Raw genomic sequence first — 19,305 nt, forward strand, 5'->3', positions numbered from 1 at the left:
GCCACTCGAGTGGCTTGCTTTCTCGAGCTCACTGTTACAGCCCGCCCTTGTTCTACGGTTTTAATTCGTTTCAGGGTTGGCATCGTATAGCTAAATTATCATACAGGTGGGTATAGAAACCCACCGTAATTATACCATGCAAACGTTTTCTGGAAAAACCATCATAATGTTATATAAATACTGTTTATATTAAAACTAGATATTTAAAAGAGTTTAGCTTACTAAACATCCACTTAAAGATAAGTTTTATTACATGTATGTAAATATATTTAACTATTCAGCCGAACTTCACCTTTTTCATTCTAAAATTTTATCACCTATCAGTTTTCAGCTCTTTTTCACTAAAACATTTAGCAGACCTCTTTAAAACTTTTCTCAACTTAGTTCGACAAGAAAGTTCGACTGATGTTGTTCTAGTAATGAAATGGATTTTTGTTAGAGGAGTAAAGAAATTTGTTTTATCGTTGACCCTTACTTCAAAGGAATTGCAACTCCAACTTTGCTACTAGTTTTGAAAGGAAATATTAGGTAGGCACTACTTTTCTTCACACAAGGAAAGCCGAATCCAGAAAATTCAGTCATCATATCTTTTTCAGGTGATGTGTGAAGGTTTGCGGCAATCAGAAAATCTGCATTTTTGTTACTTTGACGTACTAAGCACACCGACAGTCAAATTTAAATATTGAGTGACTCAATCGTTGAATTATTCATAGCGAGGATGACAAATCATTGTGTTTCCACGTCATAAGGCAAAAAAAGTTGTCGCATAACACTCTCATCGTATCATGCGAGTGCACTGTAATTATTCAGCCGTTCAAAGGACCACTAACCGGCTGCAAGCATGGTCAGCCAAGCTAGAAGTTAGCAAGTGGCTCAGTAAAGTTATCAGGGTTATATATAGTTAATATACCATATGTGACAGATTAAAGTCAAGGCACGTATGCACAATCAACCGAGCTTGAAGAAGAGGTGGAGCTTATTAGCCGCCATTATAGTGTTGTGGAATGTGATCCACTGAGAGCTGAGCCTAGGGCTGAGCTAAGCCGAGCCGGGCTGTGCTCAGTCAGGCAGAATAACAAGGTCAGAGTTTAGCCAGGCCGTGCCGAGTCAAGACCGAGCTGATCCATGCCAGGTTCAGCCAAGTAGAACGGAGGTGGAGCTTACTAGCAGTTAAGCTCGAACATTTGTGTAGAAGAGCAGAGCTGTTCTGGGCCTGTTCATTGCCAGTTACTTGATCATTCTTGTACAACTTATGAACTAAGCAGAAATATATGTATAAACTCATGCACTGAGTCTTAAACTAGTGGAGGAAAAGTGAAGGTCGCACAAAACCTTTACACTTGTGGAGGCAGTGGGATTGCTGATGATCCCAAAAACTCCACCACAGGACTCGCATCAGGATCACTGGACACTGGGAAGTTTACTGGACTCTGGATAAACTAGGTTGCCTGAAAAACGCGGTCACTACTCTTACTGGAAGAACTTCCTGACAACAGGAAGAAACCCAGAGAGAGCTGTGGAAAGCCCTGCAGTATCGAGCCCAGTAGATGCACTGCTCCGGGAGCAGAAACCTACTGAAGGCTCCAACAGGACTTACCTGAGGAGGCAGCGTGCTCCTACTAAAAGAACTTCTTACAGGAAGAAACCAAAAAAGAGCTACGGAAAGCCCTGCAGTATCAGACCCAGTGGATGTACTGCTCAGGAAGCACAAACTTACTAAAGGCTCTGACGTGACTTGCCTGAGAAGGCAGCGAGCTCCTACTAAATAACTTCCTACAGGAAGAAACTCAGAAAGGAGCCGACAGCCATGGACACAGTAAAGGCACTGCCCTGGAAAGAGAGCAGAAACTTACTGAAGGCCAGACATGGCCAATAGGAGAGCAATAAGTGCTGACCCAAGACCCCACCGACTAATCGAGGCACTATAAATGGTACTACTGATGCCAAGGGCTTAGGAACCGGCACCACACTTTATGACTCCCCAGTACACTGGAAAGGGAGATGTGGAGTACTTCACCACGCACATCACGGAGGTAGCCGACGCCAACCAGTGGACGGAAGGAGCAACCCTATTACACCTCTGCGAAGCACTGGGCGAACAGGCTGAGGACTATAACTATTACAAAGTATTGATATGCATTCATCAAAACTATAACTATTACAAAGTATTCATGTATATCTATCACAACTATAACTATTATGAAGTATTGATATACATCTATCACTCCTATAACTATTATAAAGTATTGATATACACCTATATGTATCACAACTAGAACTACATGTATTATAAAGTATTGATAATAGATCTATCACAACTATAACTATTGTAAAGTATTGATATACTTGGATTCCACGACCAGCAAAGACTAGATGGAGGAAAGTTTGTGCACAGGAAATGCCTGTGGAGACACGAAACTACTATTGGTCTTTGAGTGAGGCCAATCTTGACATTTCCACTGTCTCGGATACCACCTACATGCAAACGGCAGGGACGTAGCCTAAAATGAAGGAGTGTGACCCCCAAATCCCCTCCACCCCAGACAGCGAGAACAACCCCAACTAGACCAGATGGTCGGAAGCCTGCTTTAAAGGCGGCTGGGCCGACCCCTTCTCTGCCTTGGGGATGGTAATTGCAGGAGTCGCGGGTCTACCCCAAACGTAAGACGGCCAGAGAGACCGACCCCGCCCCACCGCAGAAAGGAAGGCTCTCAGGCCTCCCGGAATATGTCTTGGAAGACATCTCTAAGGCGCAAGCCTTCAGCCGACCTCACTCCACCAGCAATTTCCTCCCAGGAAGAGTGGGAGGGCAGCCCATCCAGTTTCTCTTAGATACAGGATGCACCACAAACCTGATCAATAAGCAGGTCTTTGACCAATTGCCAGGAGCCGTACGGGACCAACTCAAAGAAAGTGACAGCCATGGACTATTGGCTGACAAAACACGGCTCCCCTTCTACGGGATAATCCATCAGGCCATCCACCTGAGGGATGTGAAGACAGAGGAAGTTTTTGTGGTTAGCCATCTGAGCGAGGATGCCATGCTCAGAAGGCCATTCTTCATGGCCCATCAGTGCTCTCTTGAATTTTAGCAGCCAGTGGTCCGAGTGGATGGCAGACAGCGGATGAGCTGAAGACAAGGAGGCCATTTTCAATGCCCTCCGGGCAAGATTCAGGCTCTCCGCCAGGTAGGCGCTAAGCGAGCTCAACGCCCTCACGTGAAAGGTAAGGACGGCACTTCAGGAGCATGCTATGGAGGTCGAGAAGTTGGTACGCATTGCGTACGAGGACCTGCCGAATCGACACCAAAATAGTATGGCTATAAAGACTTTCTGCAGCTCACTAAGGGATCCTGCTTTGCAGCGACATCTGTTGGCCATACATACACCCACGCTGGCTCATGCTGTACGGGCCGGGAATGACTACCTCTAGATCCAAAGAGGCGAGTGTAAATCTACCGGCTCTTCGGTACGAACCCTGGAGGAAGGAACCTCCGATCAGGTGAACTCGGCTGAAACCGATGTTATAAGATGACTAGCCCGGCTGGTTCAAACTCTCATGGACAAGGTGGAGCGGCTCCAAAAAGCAGGTTCGCACTCCAACAAAGAGGAGTCAGCCAGCTACCCTTTGTTGGGGATGTGGGCTACCAGGGCACGTACGGAAGAATTGGCCACGTTACACCAAACCGGCTTCGGGAGACGAAACACGGCCACAGCAGTAGCTCCAACTACTGGCTGTACCAAAACCAAACAACCCCGAAAACACAATAGGACTACACGGGGTTCGGTGACAGCCGACGGTTGGTCTCACCCAGCAAGAACTAGGTTGAGGAAGGTTCGTGAACAGGAAAGGTCTGTGGAGACACGAAACTGCTACCAGTCTTTGAGTGAGGTCAATCTGGACATTTCCACGCTCCCGGATACCGCCTACGCCCTTTCGTGCAAACGGCAGGGACGTAGCCCAAAATGAAGGAGCTTGACCCCCAAAGCCCCTCCACCCCAGCCAGCGAGAACAACCCTCACTGGACCGGATGGACGGAAGCTTGCGTTAAAGGTGGCTGGGTCCACCCTTTTTCTGCCTTAGGGATGGCAATCGCAAGAAGCCCGGGTCTACCCCAGACGTAGGACGGCCAGAGGGACCGACCCTGTCCCACTGCAGAAAGAAAGGCTCTCAGGCTTCCCGGAATATGTCTTGGAAGACACCTCTAAGGCGCAAGCCCTCAGCCGACCTCACTCCACCAGCTATTTCCTCTCAGGAAGAGTGGAGGGGGGCCCATCCAGTTTCTCTTAGATACAGGATGCGCCACAAACCTGATCAATAAGCAGGTCTTTGACCGATTGCCAGGAGCCGTACGGGACCAACTCAAGGAGAGTGACAGCCATGAACTAATGGCTGACGAAAAACGGCTCCCCTTCTTTGGGATAATCTGTCTGGCCATCCGCCTGAGGGATGTGAAGACAGAGGAAGTTTTTGTGGTTAGCCCTCTGAGTGAGGATGCCATCCTCAGAAAGCCATTCTTCATGGCCCATCAGTGCTGTCTCGAATTTGAGCCGCCGATGGTCCGAGTGGATGGCAGACAGATAGTCTGCATGAATTGACATGAGCGGCTGCCACAGAGCAAGGTACAGGTGATAAGGGGGTAGTGGTTCCGCCCGAACAGAGATGGCAATACACTGTCGCATCACCACGCAAGATTACTGCCCCATGGGACTGATCGGAGGATTTCCCGACAGACCTCCGATAGCAAGTAGCTTGAATCAGCCAGAACCCAGGGGACAGGTCATCACCTGCTGCATGAATGCTACAGAGCGGCCATTGAATTTTCGGTCCGGAGCCACAATCGGTATTTACACGGGAGTGGATACCCCGCAGATTGAAGAGGACGATCCCTTACTGTGTGACGCCGGTCCGATTTCAATCAATGGAGTGCCGGCTCACCTTGAGGAACCGTTCCAGGTGGCTCGGCCGAACTGTGAGGGAATGGGTCGAACGGCGAAGTTGGCCTCCATGCTGAGTCGATATGCCACTGTGTTCAGTACAGGTGACAACAACGTAGAAAGGGCCACTGGGGTGGAACACTCCATTCCACTTAAGGAGGGCATCTAGCCAATCCGGCAACCCCCACAGACTCAAACCGGAAAAGGAGGCCGAGGCCGAAAGGCAGGTCTATGATCTGCTCAAGTGGGTCTGATCGAGCCAGCCGGAGGAGCTTAGAGCTCTTCCGTGGTGTTGGTTCGGAAGAAGGACGGGAAGTGGCTCTTCTACATCACCTACCAGCGTCTAAACGCCATCACTGAGAAGGACGCCTACCTTCTACCCAGGATCGACGAAAGCCTGGACGCCCTGTCTGGCAGCCACTATTTCAGCATGCTCGACCTGGTGAGCGGGTATTGGCATGTAGCCCTGGATGCAGAGGCGCAAGAGAAGTCGGCCTTCTCGACACGGTCCGAATTATGGAAATGGAAGGTGTTGCCTTTCGGACTGACATCCGCCCCTTCCACCTTCCAAAGACTCATAGAAAGAGTGCTACATAGCCTCCACTAGAGAACGCTGCTACTGTATCTGGATGATATTATAGTCATCGCCCTGGACTTTGATACGCATCAGCATCGGCTGGAGAAGGTCTTCCAGAGACTCCACACGGCCAAACTGAAGTTAAAGCCAGCCAAGTGAAAACTATTGCAACCCAAAGTCCGCTACCTGGGCCACATAGTAAGCCAGGACGGAGTCTTTACAGATCCCGACAAGGTGAAGGCAGTCACAGACTGGCAGTCACAGAACTCCAAGGATTCTTCGGGACGGTCGGCTACTACCGACAATATATCCCGGAGTTTGCCACTATAGCGCATCCCTTGCACCAACTGACTGCAAAAGGAGAGCTCTGGAGATGGATGGAAGGGGAACAGATCGCCTTCAACGCACTGAAGGATAGTATCTGCACCGCCTTGATCTTGGGCTACCCGGATCTCTGGAGGCAGTACATCCTGGACACACGCCCCAGCGGATGTGGAGTGGGGGCTTAAGTACAAGAGGGCTGCGAGAGAGTCATTCCTTACTACAGCAAGACCCTCACCCTCCCGGAATGCAATTACTGCGTCACTCGACGGGAGCTGCTTGCGGTGGTAAAGGCAGTAAAGCATTTTTGATCGCAGTTGTATGGCCAGGGTTTCCTCCTACAGACGGATCGCGCGCCAGTCCGGTGGCTATGCAGGAGGAGGGAAGCCTCGAACCAGGTAGCCCGGTGGCTAGAGATCCTGGCTGAGTTCCGCTACGTCCTGCAGCATCAGTCAGGGACTCGCTGCAAGAATGCAGATGAGTTGAGTAGGCAAACCTGCGAGGACTGCTGGCAATGCGCGAGCATTGAGCAGAGGGACGGGGGCTCCTCACGGAAGGAATTGGCAAGGGAAAAAGAGCCTTTAGCCGCGTGGGTACTGACCAGTTGCCTGGATAGGATTCCCACTCTCAACAGAGCGGGATCGACCCTGGGCAATGTTGCATACCCCAGAGGGCCAGCCAGCAACTTGCACGGGACTCTCCACCCCAACAGTGGCGGGATTGAACCTGGGTGCCGGAAGTTCCTCCGGGGGGCTACCGGCCACACCAAGGATAACAGGACCAAAGGGCAAGCTAGCAAAGACACAGGCAACCGGACAAGGACCCGTGGCCATCATGTATCGTTTCATCGCCACAGGGGAAGAGGTGCCAGCGGAACACCTGGAAGTCGGGAGCAGAGAGCTAGATATCCTGCATCACATGCGAGGCTCTCTGTGCATGCGACAGGATGGAGTGCTGGAAACACACGTGGCCCTGCAGGGCCACGCCAGATGGTGCACCATCTGCCCCCAGCCATGCGGGAGACAACGGTGTGGCAAACACACACCTTAGCTCACTCTGGGGTAGGAAGAATGATAAGCCGCCTCCAGCTGATTTGGTACTGGCCTGGACTGACGGCCACAGTCAGACGGCTCATCAAGAATTGTGAGGTGTACCAGGCCGCAAAGCATAGAGGGACAAAGGCGGCTAGAAGGAAAAGAAGGCTCTACGCCGGATGACCCCGGCAGAAAGTGGCCATGGACCTGGTGAGCCATTTCCGGTCACGCCTAGGGGGGACAAGTAGGTGCTGGTTTTCATCAACCACTCCACCTGATGGCAGGACGAACTGGCACTACCTGACGTCATGGCCCTGGTGGTCGCGAATGCACTGGATGAGCGGGTTTTCTGCTACCTGGAATTACCCGAGTAGATCCACACTGACCAGAGGGCGCAGTTTGAGAGCCAACTGATGGCCGAGCTGTGCCAACTCTGGGACGTGGGAAAATCCATATGACTCCTTATCACCCACAGGCCAACGGGATCGTTGCACGAAACAATGGGGGACTCGGGGGGGGGGAGGCTCTTTGAGGGCACTACTTTTGACTCAGGGACAGGACGAGTGGGACCTGCTGCTTTTTCAGCTGATGAGGGCATACCGAGGCACCGCCCCCTTCCACAACCGGAGAGACAGTCAATATGTTGATGTTGGGACGGGAGCTGAGGTTGCCGGACCAGCTCGAAAGCCACCCACCACTGACCGAGTTCTTTCCTGCCCATGAGCACGCCCTTAAGGTGCAGTGGAGGCTGCAGATGGTGCGCCAGGCGCAACAACAAAGTCAGATGGAGGTGAGACAGGAGGACCGGGAGGAGCCACCGCTTTTATCCCCAGGCGACTGGGTATGGCTCTTGAAAAAAGGCTGGAAACGGGGAGAAAATCCCAAGCTGCAGGCAAAGTTCGTAGGAACATACCAGGTCCTGAAAGCCTGGAGGAGCAACACATGTCTGGTGGAACGACAGGGCTAGTCTTCCATTCAGAGCGAAGGAAATCTGAAACCTTATCATGATTGCCCAGAAAGGTTGGGACAAGCCCTGGCCACCTTGGAGCCAAGGAGGGGTCCTAACATGAAAGGAGCTTGACCCAGCAGGCCGGAGAGGAGACAGGAGGAGGTCAGAATAGACCCTGTGCCCATAATGCCACTTCTAAGCCGGGAAAAGTTGCTGCTAGAAGCTGCAGAAAAATGAGGGCAGGAGATAACTCTAGGAGAAAATCCAGCCGGACTGGAGGAAAGAGAAAGTCAAAGATGCCCTCCATGTTTCAAGGGAATCAATCTGGCCACACGGCTAAAAGTTCCGGGAAAACCTGAAGCAATCCTGGTGGAGACCGAAGAGACCACAACACCAGATCCTATCAACCCCGCAATCCAATCAACTCCGGTCCGGCACAATCCGAGGCCAGCCCGGACAACGAGGAAGCTTGAATGTTACGGAGATGGCGTGTGCTACTAAATGGATTTGTTGGAAAACGGTCCGGAGGTCAAACAGAAAGGTAGCAAAACGGTCCTCACGGACATGACCAAAGCTTTCCTTTTAAAACACTCATTTTCTCTGGACGACTTTAAAGCACTTGAGAAGATGGACAGAGAAGGTAACACCTCGCTACAGGATTTATTGACTGGTCACAACTAGCTTGAAAGAAGCTGAGGAAGCACTGGGTGCACCGGAGCCGGTAGGTGTGGCAACCCCCAAGGAAGATCAGGAGTGGGAGGAGGTGACTGCTGAGGCCAACACGAGCTGCCCCGGAGAAACTATCTCTGAAGCAGATGACGAGGACCTGGACAGAACCCTGACAGGAGAGGAGGAGGTCTGCAGAGTGGCTACCATAAGCTCTTTCCCAAAGTCTAAATTGGAGACCGTGGTCACCAATGGAGGGGAGAGTGTTGTGAAATGTGATCCACTGAGAGCTGAGCCTAGGGCTGAGCTAAGCCGAGCCGGGCTGTGCTCAGTCAGGCAGAATAACGAGGTCAGAGTTAAGCCAGGCTGTGCCGATTCAAGACCGAGTCGTGCCGGGTCCAGTCAAGTAAAACGGAGGTGGCGCTTACTAGCTATATAAGCTCGAACATCTGTGTAGAAGAGCAGAGCTTTTCTGGGCCTGTTTGTTGCCTGTTATTTGATCATTCTTGTACAAATTATGAACTAAGCAGAAATATATGTATAAACTCGTGCACCGAGTCTTGTACTAGTGGAGGAAAAGTGCAGGTGACACAAAAACCTTTACCATATATAATGAGCCTAAATGAACCAAGGAAAGCAGAGCACCTAACTGTCTCATTGAATGCAGTTCAGTTGCATGTGCCTCATTGACTGTATACTAGTGTTGGGCCTGTATCTAATTTAGTGTCGGATCGGATATCCTTGCACATTTTTATCGGTTTTTCTGGTACCGGTATCTTCGGTATTTACCATCTTCGGTATCCTTTGCCAACTAAGAAAGTTCGGTATTGTCGGTACTATTGTTCGGTATGTGGTTATCAGTGTGACTTTAAATGGCTTAAACTTTAAATCATAACTGTCTCGAACAATTTTTACCGTTGTGCAAAAAGTAGCCTGTGCAAAAAACATTCTTTAGTCAGCAGTATATTGTTACGGCAAAGAGACTCCTTGTTTTAGAAAGCCAAAAAAGAAAAGAAAGATGGAAATAGAATTTTCATGATAGATGTTTTTATTGTTTATTCTATTAAAAAATATAGTTATTGATACAAACGTTATGTATAATAAAAAACAGATAGAGAATGGCAAGGGGCTCTCTTTGTTAAATATACTGAAACAGTTTAAAAAAATCTTACTATCACATATTGTAATCAGGTAATGTAATCACATAATTATACGCAGTCCAAATAGAGTCCAGTCCCATTAGAGTCTTTATACGTCCTCCCATCTGTGTAGAACTCCCAAACCTTCGAGGCTGGTGGCATTATCAATGCAACGTAATATAATAGTAGATACAGTAAGCGTGGAAGTTTTCGTTGAATTTGTTCGCTAATGCGAGCTGAGATTAGCATGTTTGTCATGAAGCGTTTTAAAAATCTTTCCGGATATCCGTATAACCATTTACCGGTAGGCTTTTATGGATAAATTCCGATCATATCAAACCGGCCGCGGATACCTAGCTGACACCGAAAATGATTGATTTCCTCGGATACCGAGAATCCCTCGGTATCGGTAAGAGCGGATAACCCAATACCGGCCCAACACTACTGTATACACATACGGTATTTTTGAAATACATATCTCTACCTGTATACACAAAAAGTTTGGTTACTTGTGGAGTCTTAAAGGGGTGAAGTGGTTTTCATTGCAATAAAACTAGAGGACATAGTAAAGTTAAAGCAAGGACAAAGTTCTATTGTAGCTGCAGGACATAGTTACTGGCTAATATCGACTTACACTATCAATGATCTATTTACAACATCAACTTGAAATATGCAGTGCTTTAGTTTTAGCAATCGGCATCAATTACCCTACTCCTCCGCAAAGTCATTTACATTTAATTTGAGAATTAAAAGTCTATCTCACCATTCTTTCCTGGAAGACCCTGTGATCTTTGCAAACCAGAAGGTCCTGGTGGTCCTTGAGGCCCGGTTTTTCCTTGAGCTCCTGTTTTTCCTTGCCCTCCCGGTGGTCCTGTTGGTCCTTGAGGTCCTGATGCTCCTTGAGATCCTGGTGGTCCTTGAGGTCCTGTTGGTCCTTGAGGTCCCATTGCTCCTTGAGGTCCCATCGGTCCTTGAGGTCCTGTTGACCCGGTAGCCCCATTCTCCCTCTCTGCAGTTTATATTTGATTGCTGTAGTTACATATATTATGTATTTAATACTATTTATGTGTTCTTATTAGGTACAATTAGACTAACCTGTTGACAGGAGAGCTTGGAAAAGCACAATTAAAGTTAAATACTATAACAATGGTAAAAAGAAAGTAAAACAGACACATTTTGACAAGTATATGATATTCTAATGAGACTTTGATGCACTTTGACACTTTACATGATGTTTTTGATGCTCTTATATGACATAGTACAATAAAGTGCAATACAAAATATGGTAATACATTATATTACATTAAATATAAAACAATATAGTTTAATATGATTTAATATATATATATATATATATATATATATATATATATATATATATATATATATATGTATATATACAATTTACAGGTTGTTTCTTAGCTGCTATCTATTCTACAATGATAGAGTATGATGTATTAATAACTAAACGAGATAAAGTTAGAATTATGTAAGAACTAAAGAAAAATAAAGACATATTCAAACCTCTAGATAAATGAATGTTGATATCAACTCTACTTTCAGAACCTTCTAGTTCATCACTTGGGTGAGCAGAAACTCCATGTAGGTACTACAATTATTAGTAGGCTTTTCAGTAGCAAGCTTTTACAAAAGCACATTTCTTGAGTTGTCAATCAGATTTTCATTACATTCAATCTTCTAGTAGGGCACTGTTAACAAATGACTTTTAACCTTTTCCACCCCGTTCCCATAAATTTACGTGTTGAGAGCGCAGTCTCAGCGCACCAAACCCGTGTATGCCCGTCGGATCTGAGTCTTCGATAGGTATTTTTTAAGTTCATTTCTTTATTTTAAAACGGCACTAAAATTTTTAAATAATGATTTGAGGAGTTTTAAAAGATATCACACCACTATTTTGAGGCTATAATTAGCCCCTTATACGCATGTGCAAAAAAGAACCTGTTGTTAGAAGTTGAACGTTCTTTATTGAAAGCTAATCATCATGGCCAAATACGACAATTGAAGCGCTGCTAAAAATATTTGTTTACAGGAAGATACCAACTGGTTTGAAAGTGAAGAAGCGGATTTTAGAGCAGAAGAATGTGAGAAAGACGATGAAAGTAAAAAAGAAAATTCCCAGAGTGAAATGGATTGCGAAAGTGAGACCGAAACAGCCGGCGTTGAAACAGGAAATAATGACGGATATCAAAGAGGAGCTGATTTAAAAATAAAATAATAACATTTTGATGGCAGCCTGGCAGGAGAATAAGTTTGAATTCTTAAACAGGTAAGTGTTTTTTATTATTCACAGCTTTTTATAACATCAGCCATTATGAAAGTTATATTTAACGAAACAAATAAATATGGCCTTCAAAAACATTGCGATGCTTTGGAGCCTGTTGATGATAAATATTGGGCGAGTTGTTTGTTTAGTTTTGCATATAGGTATTCTCAAAAAGCCTATTCTGTTGCTTTACTGGTCCACAATCCTTTATTATCTGTGCTGATATTTTTAATCAAATTAAAAATTGAAAGAAAATTAGAAGAAACTTTACACTTTACTGACAATTTTGAAGAACTTGCTAGCAATAAATTGTTCGAGTTAGAAAATGTTTTTGCCATGACATGCAACTTTTTCTATCCTGTTTTTCTGCCTGATAAATTTATATCCGTAGATGAAAGCTTACTGGGTTGGAAAGGATGGCTCAACTTCAGGCAGTATATTCCATCTAACAGAACTAAATTTGAAATTAAGTTATTTGCCTTCAGTTGCTGTCTCTGGCTATGTGCACAAGTTGCCTGTATACATTGTCAATGGCAAGAGCAAGCTAAAGGCACTGGCGGCGGAGTAACTTATAGAATATTTTTGTGCGAGTCATGTTTTGATCCTTACCATGCTAACTAAATTTATTTACAAGTTGTGATTTATTTAGTTTCTCCAAATGGTTCACTGCTTTGTATTGCTAGCTTTTGTACATACATTTGCTAATCTATTGTATTAGTTGTGCATTGGTGTGCTGTATTTGTTGCACACTGCTATTTTCAGAGCAGCACTCTAATCAAAGAGTTCAGTTCTCATATTGTTTTGCAATCTAGCAGTCCATGATTTGCTGTTTCTGCTCATAATAAATGTTGCTTCCTGTCTTTTGCTACTTCACCAAATGTGTGAATATAGGCTCACAACTTAATTCTTTTTGCACACAACCGGTTAATCTTTGCTGCAGCATACATGAATCTGTGCAAAAACTTTATATGCAAAATTGTTACATAAATCTATAGTTTCAAGAAATGCATAAAAATTCAGAGCAAAAATATGTAACTGCGTATACATAGATCTCTAGCTGCAAAGTTTTCGCAAGCTGTATGGAGGAGAATTTCTCATTCTGCAGAAAAATGTCTCAGCTTTCAGATGCATATTCATTTGCAGTTTTGTGCCAGTTTGCACAAAAGTTGGAGCAACCATGTTGGGTGACTGTCTTGCGCTGCTTATGGACATGGCGTCACGAGCATTTCGAGTGGCGCTCACGTTATACCTCGGAGCTCATAACTCCGCTTTCAATGCTCTTGGACAACTAATTTTTTTGGCAAGTTGTTGTGAACATGTGAATCTATGCAAGTATTATTTATACAACATTGTCAATTGCTTTTACTAATTATAAACTACAATTAAAAACAATGTAAAAAAAACTGGTAGCTTCAACGAAGTGAGACTTATGCAGGAAAGCAATTGCAAGCTATCTACATAATAAAAAGTATCAGCTTGTAGAGAAATTTTTTAGTATTCCTATGCATGTTAATTTATGTATTCAACTCAATTTTGATGAAAGTTGATGCAGTTTTTACACAATCGTGTCAAAGAGTCAAATCGCCATAGTAAATGCTCTGGTGCGCTGAGGAATTTCCAGTCGTAACCGCGCGGTTGCTAACTACAAGCGGGTACAACTAGTACAAGCGGTTACAATAGTACAAGCGGTTACACTATCAGAGACAGTGCTGCTACTTTAATTATCTGTATAATCACGAAAATCTGAATCTGAATTGGCTATAATGTCATCAACATGAGTAATTATCCGTTTTCTGACTCGCGCTGTACTTAACAAAACTTACACAAAAATTTTCGTTTCTAGGTTGAAAAGTCTTAAACAAAAATTTTAAATTGCTTCGTTACTTTAGGCTAATTTTATAGAAAAATCTTCAGACAACACAGTCAATATCATAAAAGTACTAAAGACCGTGGGTTATGAGGTCAACAAGTAATAAAATTAAGTTACTACGCAATTGCTGGAAAAGTCGCGAAAATGCATCTAGGGCACTCGACCATAGAAAACGCATAAATGCGCATTTGGCAGCGAAAGGGTAAAATCATGCTAATTTCAACATAATCACCTTGGTGATAGCAAAAGAAGGCAAGGTTGTGTAAATAATTTTCTAATTGAAATGCTTCATCAGGAGAACTCGGTCTGGTTTGACCTCATGACCCTTGAGTCTTACCATTAAGTTTGTGATAACATTAATAGCTTGAATACTTTACAACTTAAAATTATGATCAGTGTGTTAAAAGTTGTATCTAGCAAACATGTTTGCAAAATTTACAAAAAGTCAATCAATAATAACATACAGTAGCAAGGGTGTTCTGTAGTAACTCCAGTTGGGCTAAAGTCTTATTCAAGTTTTCCCCATGTACTTTCAGCTGATCCTCTAGTTCTATCACTCTGCTATCAAGACTGTTGAGAGTGTTGCCATGACAGCCAGCATTCAGTGTGAAAAGCAGCAGGAATGCTTTCAGTTCCACCATTTCCTGTTGAAACAGTAAGTTTTATCTAGTTACAATCATATAAAACAATACTTCAATAGTAACACGATAGTAATCTTCACCTTTTTATTTTAGTAATTCTAATATATTTATCTAGTGAAAGTTTTTGACAAACATAAATCAAGTAACCCAGTATACATGAAGATATGAAATACAAACTGTTACCTTATAGTGTAATGTCTGTAAACTCTCAATCAGATGATAATGAGAAGCTCTGCTTTACTACTGTTATTTATACGAGAGTGTCAACTACGTCATCAACAGGATGTCAAATAGACACATTTGACCGATCATATGACCGATTTGAGTTTACTTGGCCAGCTGTACTTCCTGTCAAGGTCAGGTAGTCTACTATGTAACAGTTTAATTGAACAAGTTCTCATAAAAATTAAAAGTCTTATAAAACTGTTATCTTCAGCAGAATTGCATATCTAATTACACCACCTGATACTACAAAAATAAAACCTGACTTGAATACAAAAGACAAATAAATATGAAGATGTACATGTAGTATATAGAACAAACAGTATTTCAAATACATGTAGCTGGAGTTTTATCAACTTTGTCAATTTAATTCCTGCAGTGGGTTGCTAAAGCATTTATATAACAGTGGTCAAAACATTTGTTACTGTAGCTTTGATGCAGGCATGAATTATTTTGTACAATTAATATCTTGTACTTTTCAACAGTTTACATAAAATCAATATCCAGCTTGAAGTTGTTTTTCTTCATTTCCTGCCTGCTATCATATAGTTCTCTATTTTTTTTATTCATTTTAACACAAATGGATAAGAAAACTGAAATGATGCAATTTTATGATTTGAAAACAATACTCATTAAAACAAATCTTAGTTTTACTTTTCAATCACTAGACACCTATTGTTTTATTTGCCAATCACTAGATATATGTTGTTTTATCTACTAATAATTAGACATCTTTCGTTTTATTTGCCAACCTCTAGACATCTGCTGCTTTGTCTACTAATCATAGAGATTCCTTACAACTTCATTTGATCATTTGTGGCATTCGTCAATTACCAGTGTGCATAGCTTTAATGTCTTTATTGTACATGCAAAACCCTTGCCAAAGAGCTGGTTTGCATTATGTTAAAGTTTTTCATAAAATATTACTAGCAATATTTAATTAAATGTTATTAGCAAGATATGGTAAAATAAACAGTGACATGGGAATTTTATGGATAACATGGTAAGACGAAGAATGACATGGTAAGATAAATGGTGACATTGTCAGATAAAGGGTGGCATGGTAAGATAAAGAGTGACATGGTAAGATAAAGGGGGGCATGGTAAGATAGAGGGTGACATGGTAAGATAAAGGGTGGCATGGTAAGATAGAGGGTGGCAAGGTAAGATAAAGGGTGACATGGTAAGATAAATAGTGACATAGTAAGATAGAGGATCAGGAATAGAGGATGGGCTATGAGCATCGATCCATTGTAAGATCAGATTGCCGCAATGATGCTATCAAATAATATGCTATAAATCTGCAAATCTATCAATTTATATGTTATATAATGATAATCTATCGAGTGCTACAAATGTATCTTCATGAAAAAGTGACATAAAAGAAGCATACTTATATATATTACAAGCAAAAACAAAAATATACATTTTTAAACAAAATATTTGCACCAAACACTAGTTATCTGTTGTTTTACCTGCCAATCACAAAACATCTGTTCTCGTACCTACCAATCACTAGACTTCTGCTGCTTTGTCAGCCAATCATACGCATTCCTTACAAATCTATCTGATCATTTCTAGCATTAGTCAATCACCAGTGTGCATGTTTTTCTTGTACATGCCAAACCCTTGCCAATCAGCTAGTTAGCATTTCATTAAAATTTTAGATAAGATATTATTAGTGATATTCAATTAAATTTCATTGATTATTTAATTTAAATTTAATTAGATTTTAAACAATCCAAAGTAAAGGGTGATATGTTAAGAGTGACATAGTAAGATAGGGTATGGTATCACGAGAAGAACTGACATGGGAAGATAAACGATAACAAAGGAAGTTGATGTGCACTTTAACTTTTGTGTGATGACTACAGCATAAAAGTACCTACTCTGGTAAAACAGAAGCCATATTGTTTTTGTCATACAATATAATTTAATGAAATATCCTATTTCTAAACTTTTGAATCAGTCATTTATTCCCAACATTAAAAATAAACTAGAAATTCCCCTGTCATACAGCCCATGACCAAAAATATATTGGAAAAAATAGGGTACTGATGGTTGAGAAATGCAATATTAGCAGTCAAATGACACTGCAGTGCAATAGGATAACTACAATGGTAGCTGTAATGTACTGGGTGTGGGTGTTATTATATACAAAAAATAGCAATAATGAAAGGAAAAGATTATATGTTTATATCTCTCCCCCTGCAATAGGAGAAATGCAATATTGGCCAATATTAGAAGCAAAATGCACATTCTAATAATATTATTAGAATAGCCAATATTATTAATATAGTAATAATATAAAACCAATGCATAATTTTGTTTACATTTTAAAACGTCATAGCTAGCAATATCCAGAAGTTGTGATATTTATATAGATTTTTAGAAAATCTGTACTATGTAGTCATTTTTCTGCATTCATCCAAACTTATAATTAAATATTGTAATAATCTCATAAGAATCGTTAAAAAAAATGTCATTGTCATTTCCTTTACTTACACTGCATTGGACATCAGTTAGAATACCAAAGTACTCAAAAGTGTCTAAAATGTCACTTTGAAATCGGCAAAAATGAAACAATTTCAGTACTGCTACGTTAATTACAAAAACCTTCGGCAATTTGACAATGCTGTAGACTGGTGAAATGTGAACGACTTAATCGTTCTATTCTCTGTCGCTCGGCATTTCCATTTCCGATCTTAGCTTTGATAAAAGTAAGGCTTAGCAAATTTTAATAACGATTTTCGGCCAAATAAGTCTGTCTATTTGTGTATTATTCGTTCAGATGGGTAAGTTTTAAGAGACTGTCGACAATTTATAAAGACTTGGTAACATATTTAAATAGGCTTATATGTGTTTAGTATCGTTATTATATCTTAACGACTACAAAATGATGGTTAAATTTGTTGATGAGATTTCGAGACAAGGGTTTGCAACTTTATTTATGAATAATTTTCCTAAGTTGTGTGCAAATGCATTTATCATAAAAACTCTCAAACTTTGCTCCCGCTCGTTTGGTCGTGGGAATATAATAATAATAATTTAGTGGGATATAGCAGTAAGAAGAAACTTCTAGGACAACCTGTCACTTAGTTTGGCATATTGATAAATCGCTTTCTGATTTATCAATATGCCAAACATGCTATAAATGTTTCTACCTGAACTAGGGTACTCACCATATCTCTCAGGACTGTTGTTTCGCAAATAATTTGGCATACATTTTTTCTAAGTTTGGAAACATTCCATTACAATGGTATATTTTTTGACTGCCTCTAATGTATAATTACATATATATTTCACCTCAAAGTGTTTGATATGTCTACTTGTTTTACCATTACTTGCTATTCCGACAGATTTTAAACTATTAGAAAGTATTGATACGCCTCTATCACAAATAGAACTATTATAAAGTATTGATATACATTTACCACTATTATAACTATTTATAAATTATTGATATACATCTATCACTACTATAACTATTATAAAGTATTGATATGCATTTATCACTACCATAACTATTATAAAGCATTGATATACATCTATCACTACTATAACTATTATAAAGTATTGATATACATTTATCACAACTATAACTATTATAAAGTATTGATATACATCTATCACTACTACAACTATTACAAAGTATTGATGTATATCTCTCACTACTATAACTGTTATAAAGTATTGATATGCATTTATCACTACCATAACTATTATAAAGCATTGATATACATCTATCACTACTATAACTATTATAAAGTATTGATATACGTCTATCACAGCTATACCTATTGTAAATTATTGATATACATCTATCACTACTATAACTATTATAAAGTATTGATATACATTTATCACAACTATAACTATTATAAAGTATTGATATACATCTATCACTACTACAACTATTACAAAGTATTGATGTATATCTCTCACTACTATAACTGTTATAAAGTATTGATATACATCTATCACTACTATAACTATTATAAAGTATTGATAAACATTTATCAGCACTATAACTATTATAAAGTATTAATATATATCTACCAATACTATAACTATTATAAAGTATTGATATACATCTATCGCTACTATAACTATTATAAAGTATTGATATACATCTATCACGACTATAACTATTATAAAGTATTGATATACATCTATCACCACTATACCTATTGTAACTTATTGATATACATCTATCACAATTATAACTATTATAAAGTATTGATATACATCTATCACAACTATAACTATTATAAAGTGTTGATATACATTTATCACAGCTATAATTATTATAAAGTATTGATATACATCTATCACCACTATAACTATAATGAAGTATTGATATACATCTATAACTACTATAACTATCATAAAGTATTGATACACATCTATCACTACTATAACTATTATAAAGTATTGATATACATCTGTCACTACTACAACTATTATAATGTATTGATATACATCTATCACTATTTTAACTATTATAAAGTATTGATATAAATCTATCACAACTATAACTATTATAAAGTGTTGACATACATTTGTCACTACTATAACTATTATAAAGTATTGATATACATCTATCACTACTATAACTATTATAAAGTATTGATATAAATCTATCACAACTATAGCTATTATAAA

General features: G+C 41.1%; 2 protein-coding genes across 3 annotated transcripts in view; one reads left to right on the forward strand and one right to left on the reverse strand.

Moving 5' to 3' along the window:
- The window catches only part of LOC137410448 (short-chain collagen C4-like), a 227,936-nt gene extending 213,519 nt beyond the window's left edge, over positions 1-14,417 (reverse strand). For both annotated transcript variants that reach the window (XM_068095874.1, XM_068095865.1), the window contains exon 1: positions 14,242-14,417. The gene's annotated coding sequence lies outside the window, so the exon portion shown is untranslated. The remainder of the gene's footprint in view (positions 1-14,241) is intronic.
- Positions 1,974-3,092, forward strand: LOC137388708 (retroviral-like aspartic protease 1). Its single transcript, XM_068075164.1, has 2 exons — positions 1,974-2,126; positions 2,640-3,092. Exons 1-2 carry the CDS (start codon positions 1,974-1,976, stop codon positions 3,090-3,092), a joined length of 606 nt encoding a protein of 201 aa, XP_067931265.1.
- Positions 14,418-19,305: the final 4,888 nt, after the last annotated feature.

This window comes from Watersipora subatra, chromosome 1, assembly GCF_963576615.1.
Source record: "Watersipora subatra chromosome 1, tzWatSuba1.1, whole genome shotgun sequence".
NCBI classification, from domain to species: Eukaryota; Metazoa; Bryozoa; class Gymnolaemata; order Cheilostomatida; family Watersiporidae; genus Watersipora; species Watersipora subatra.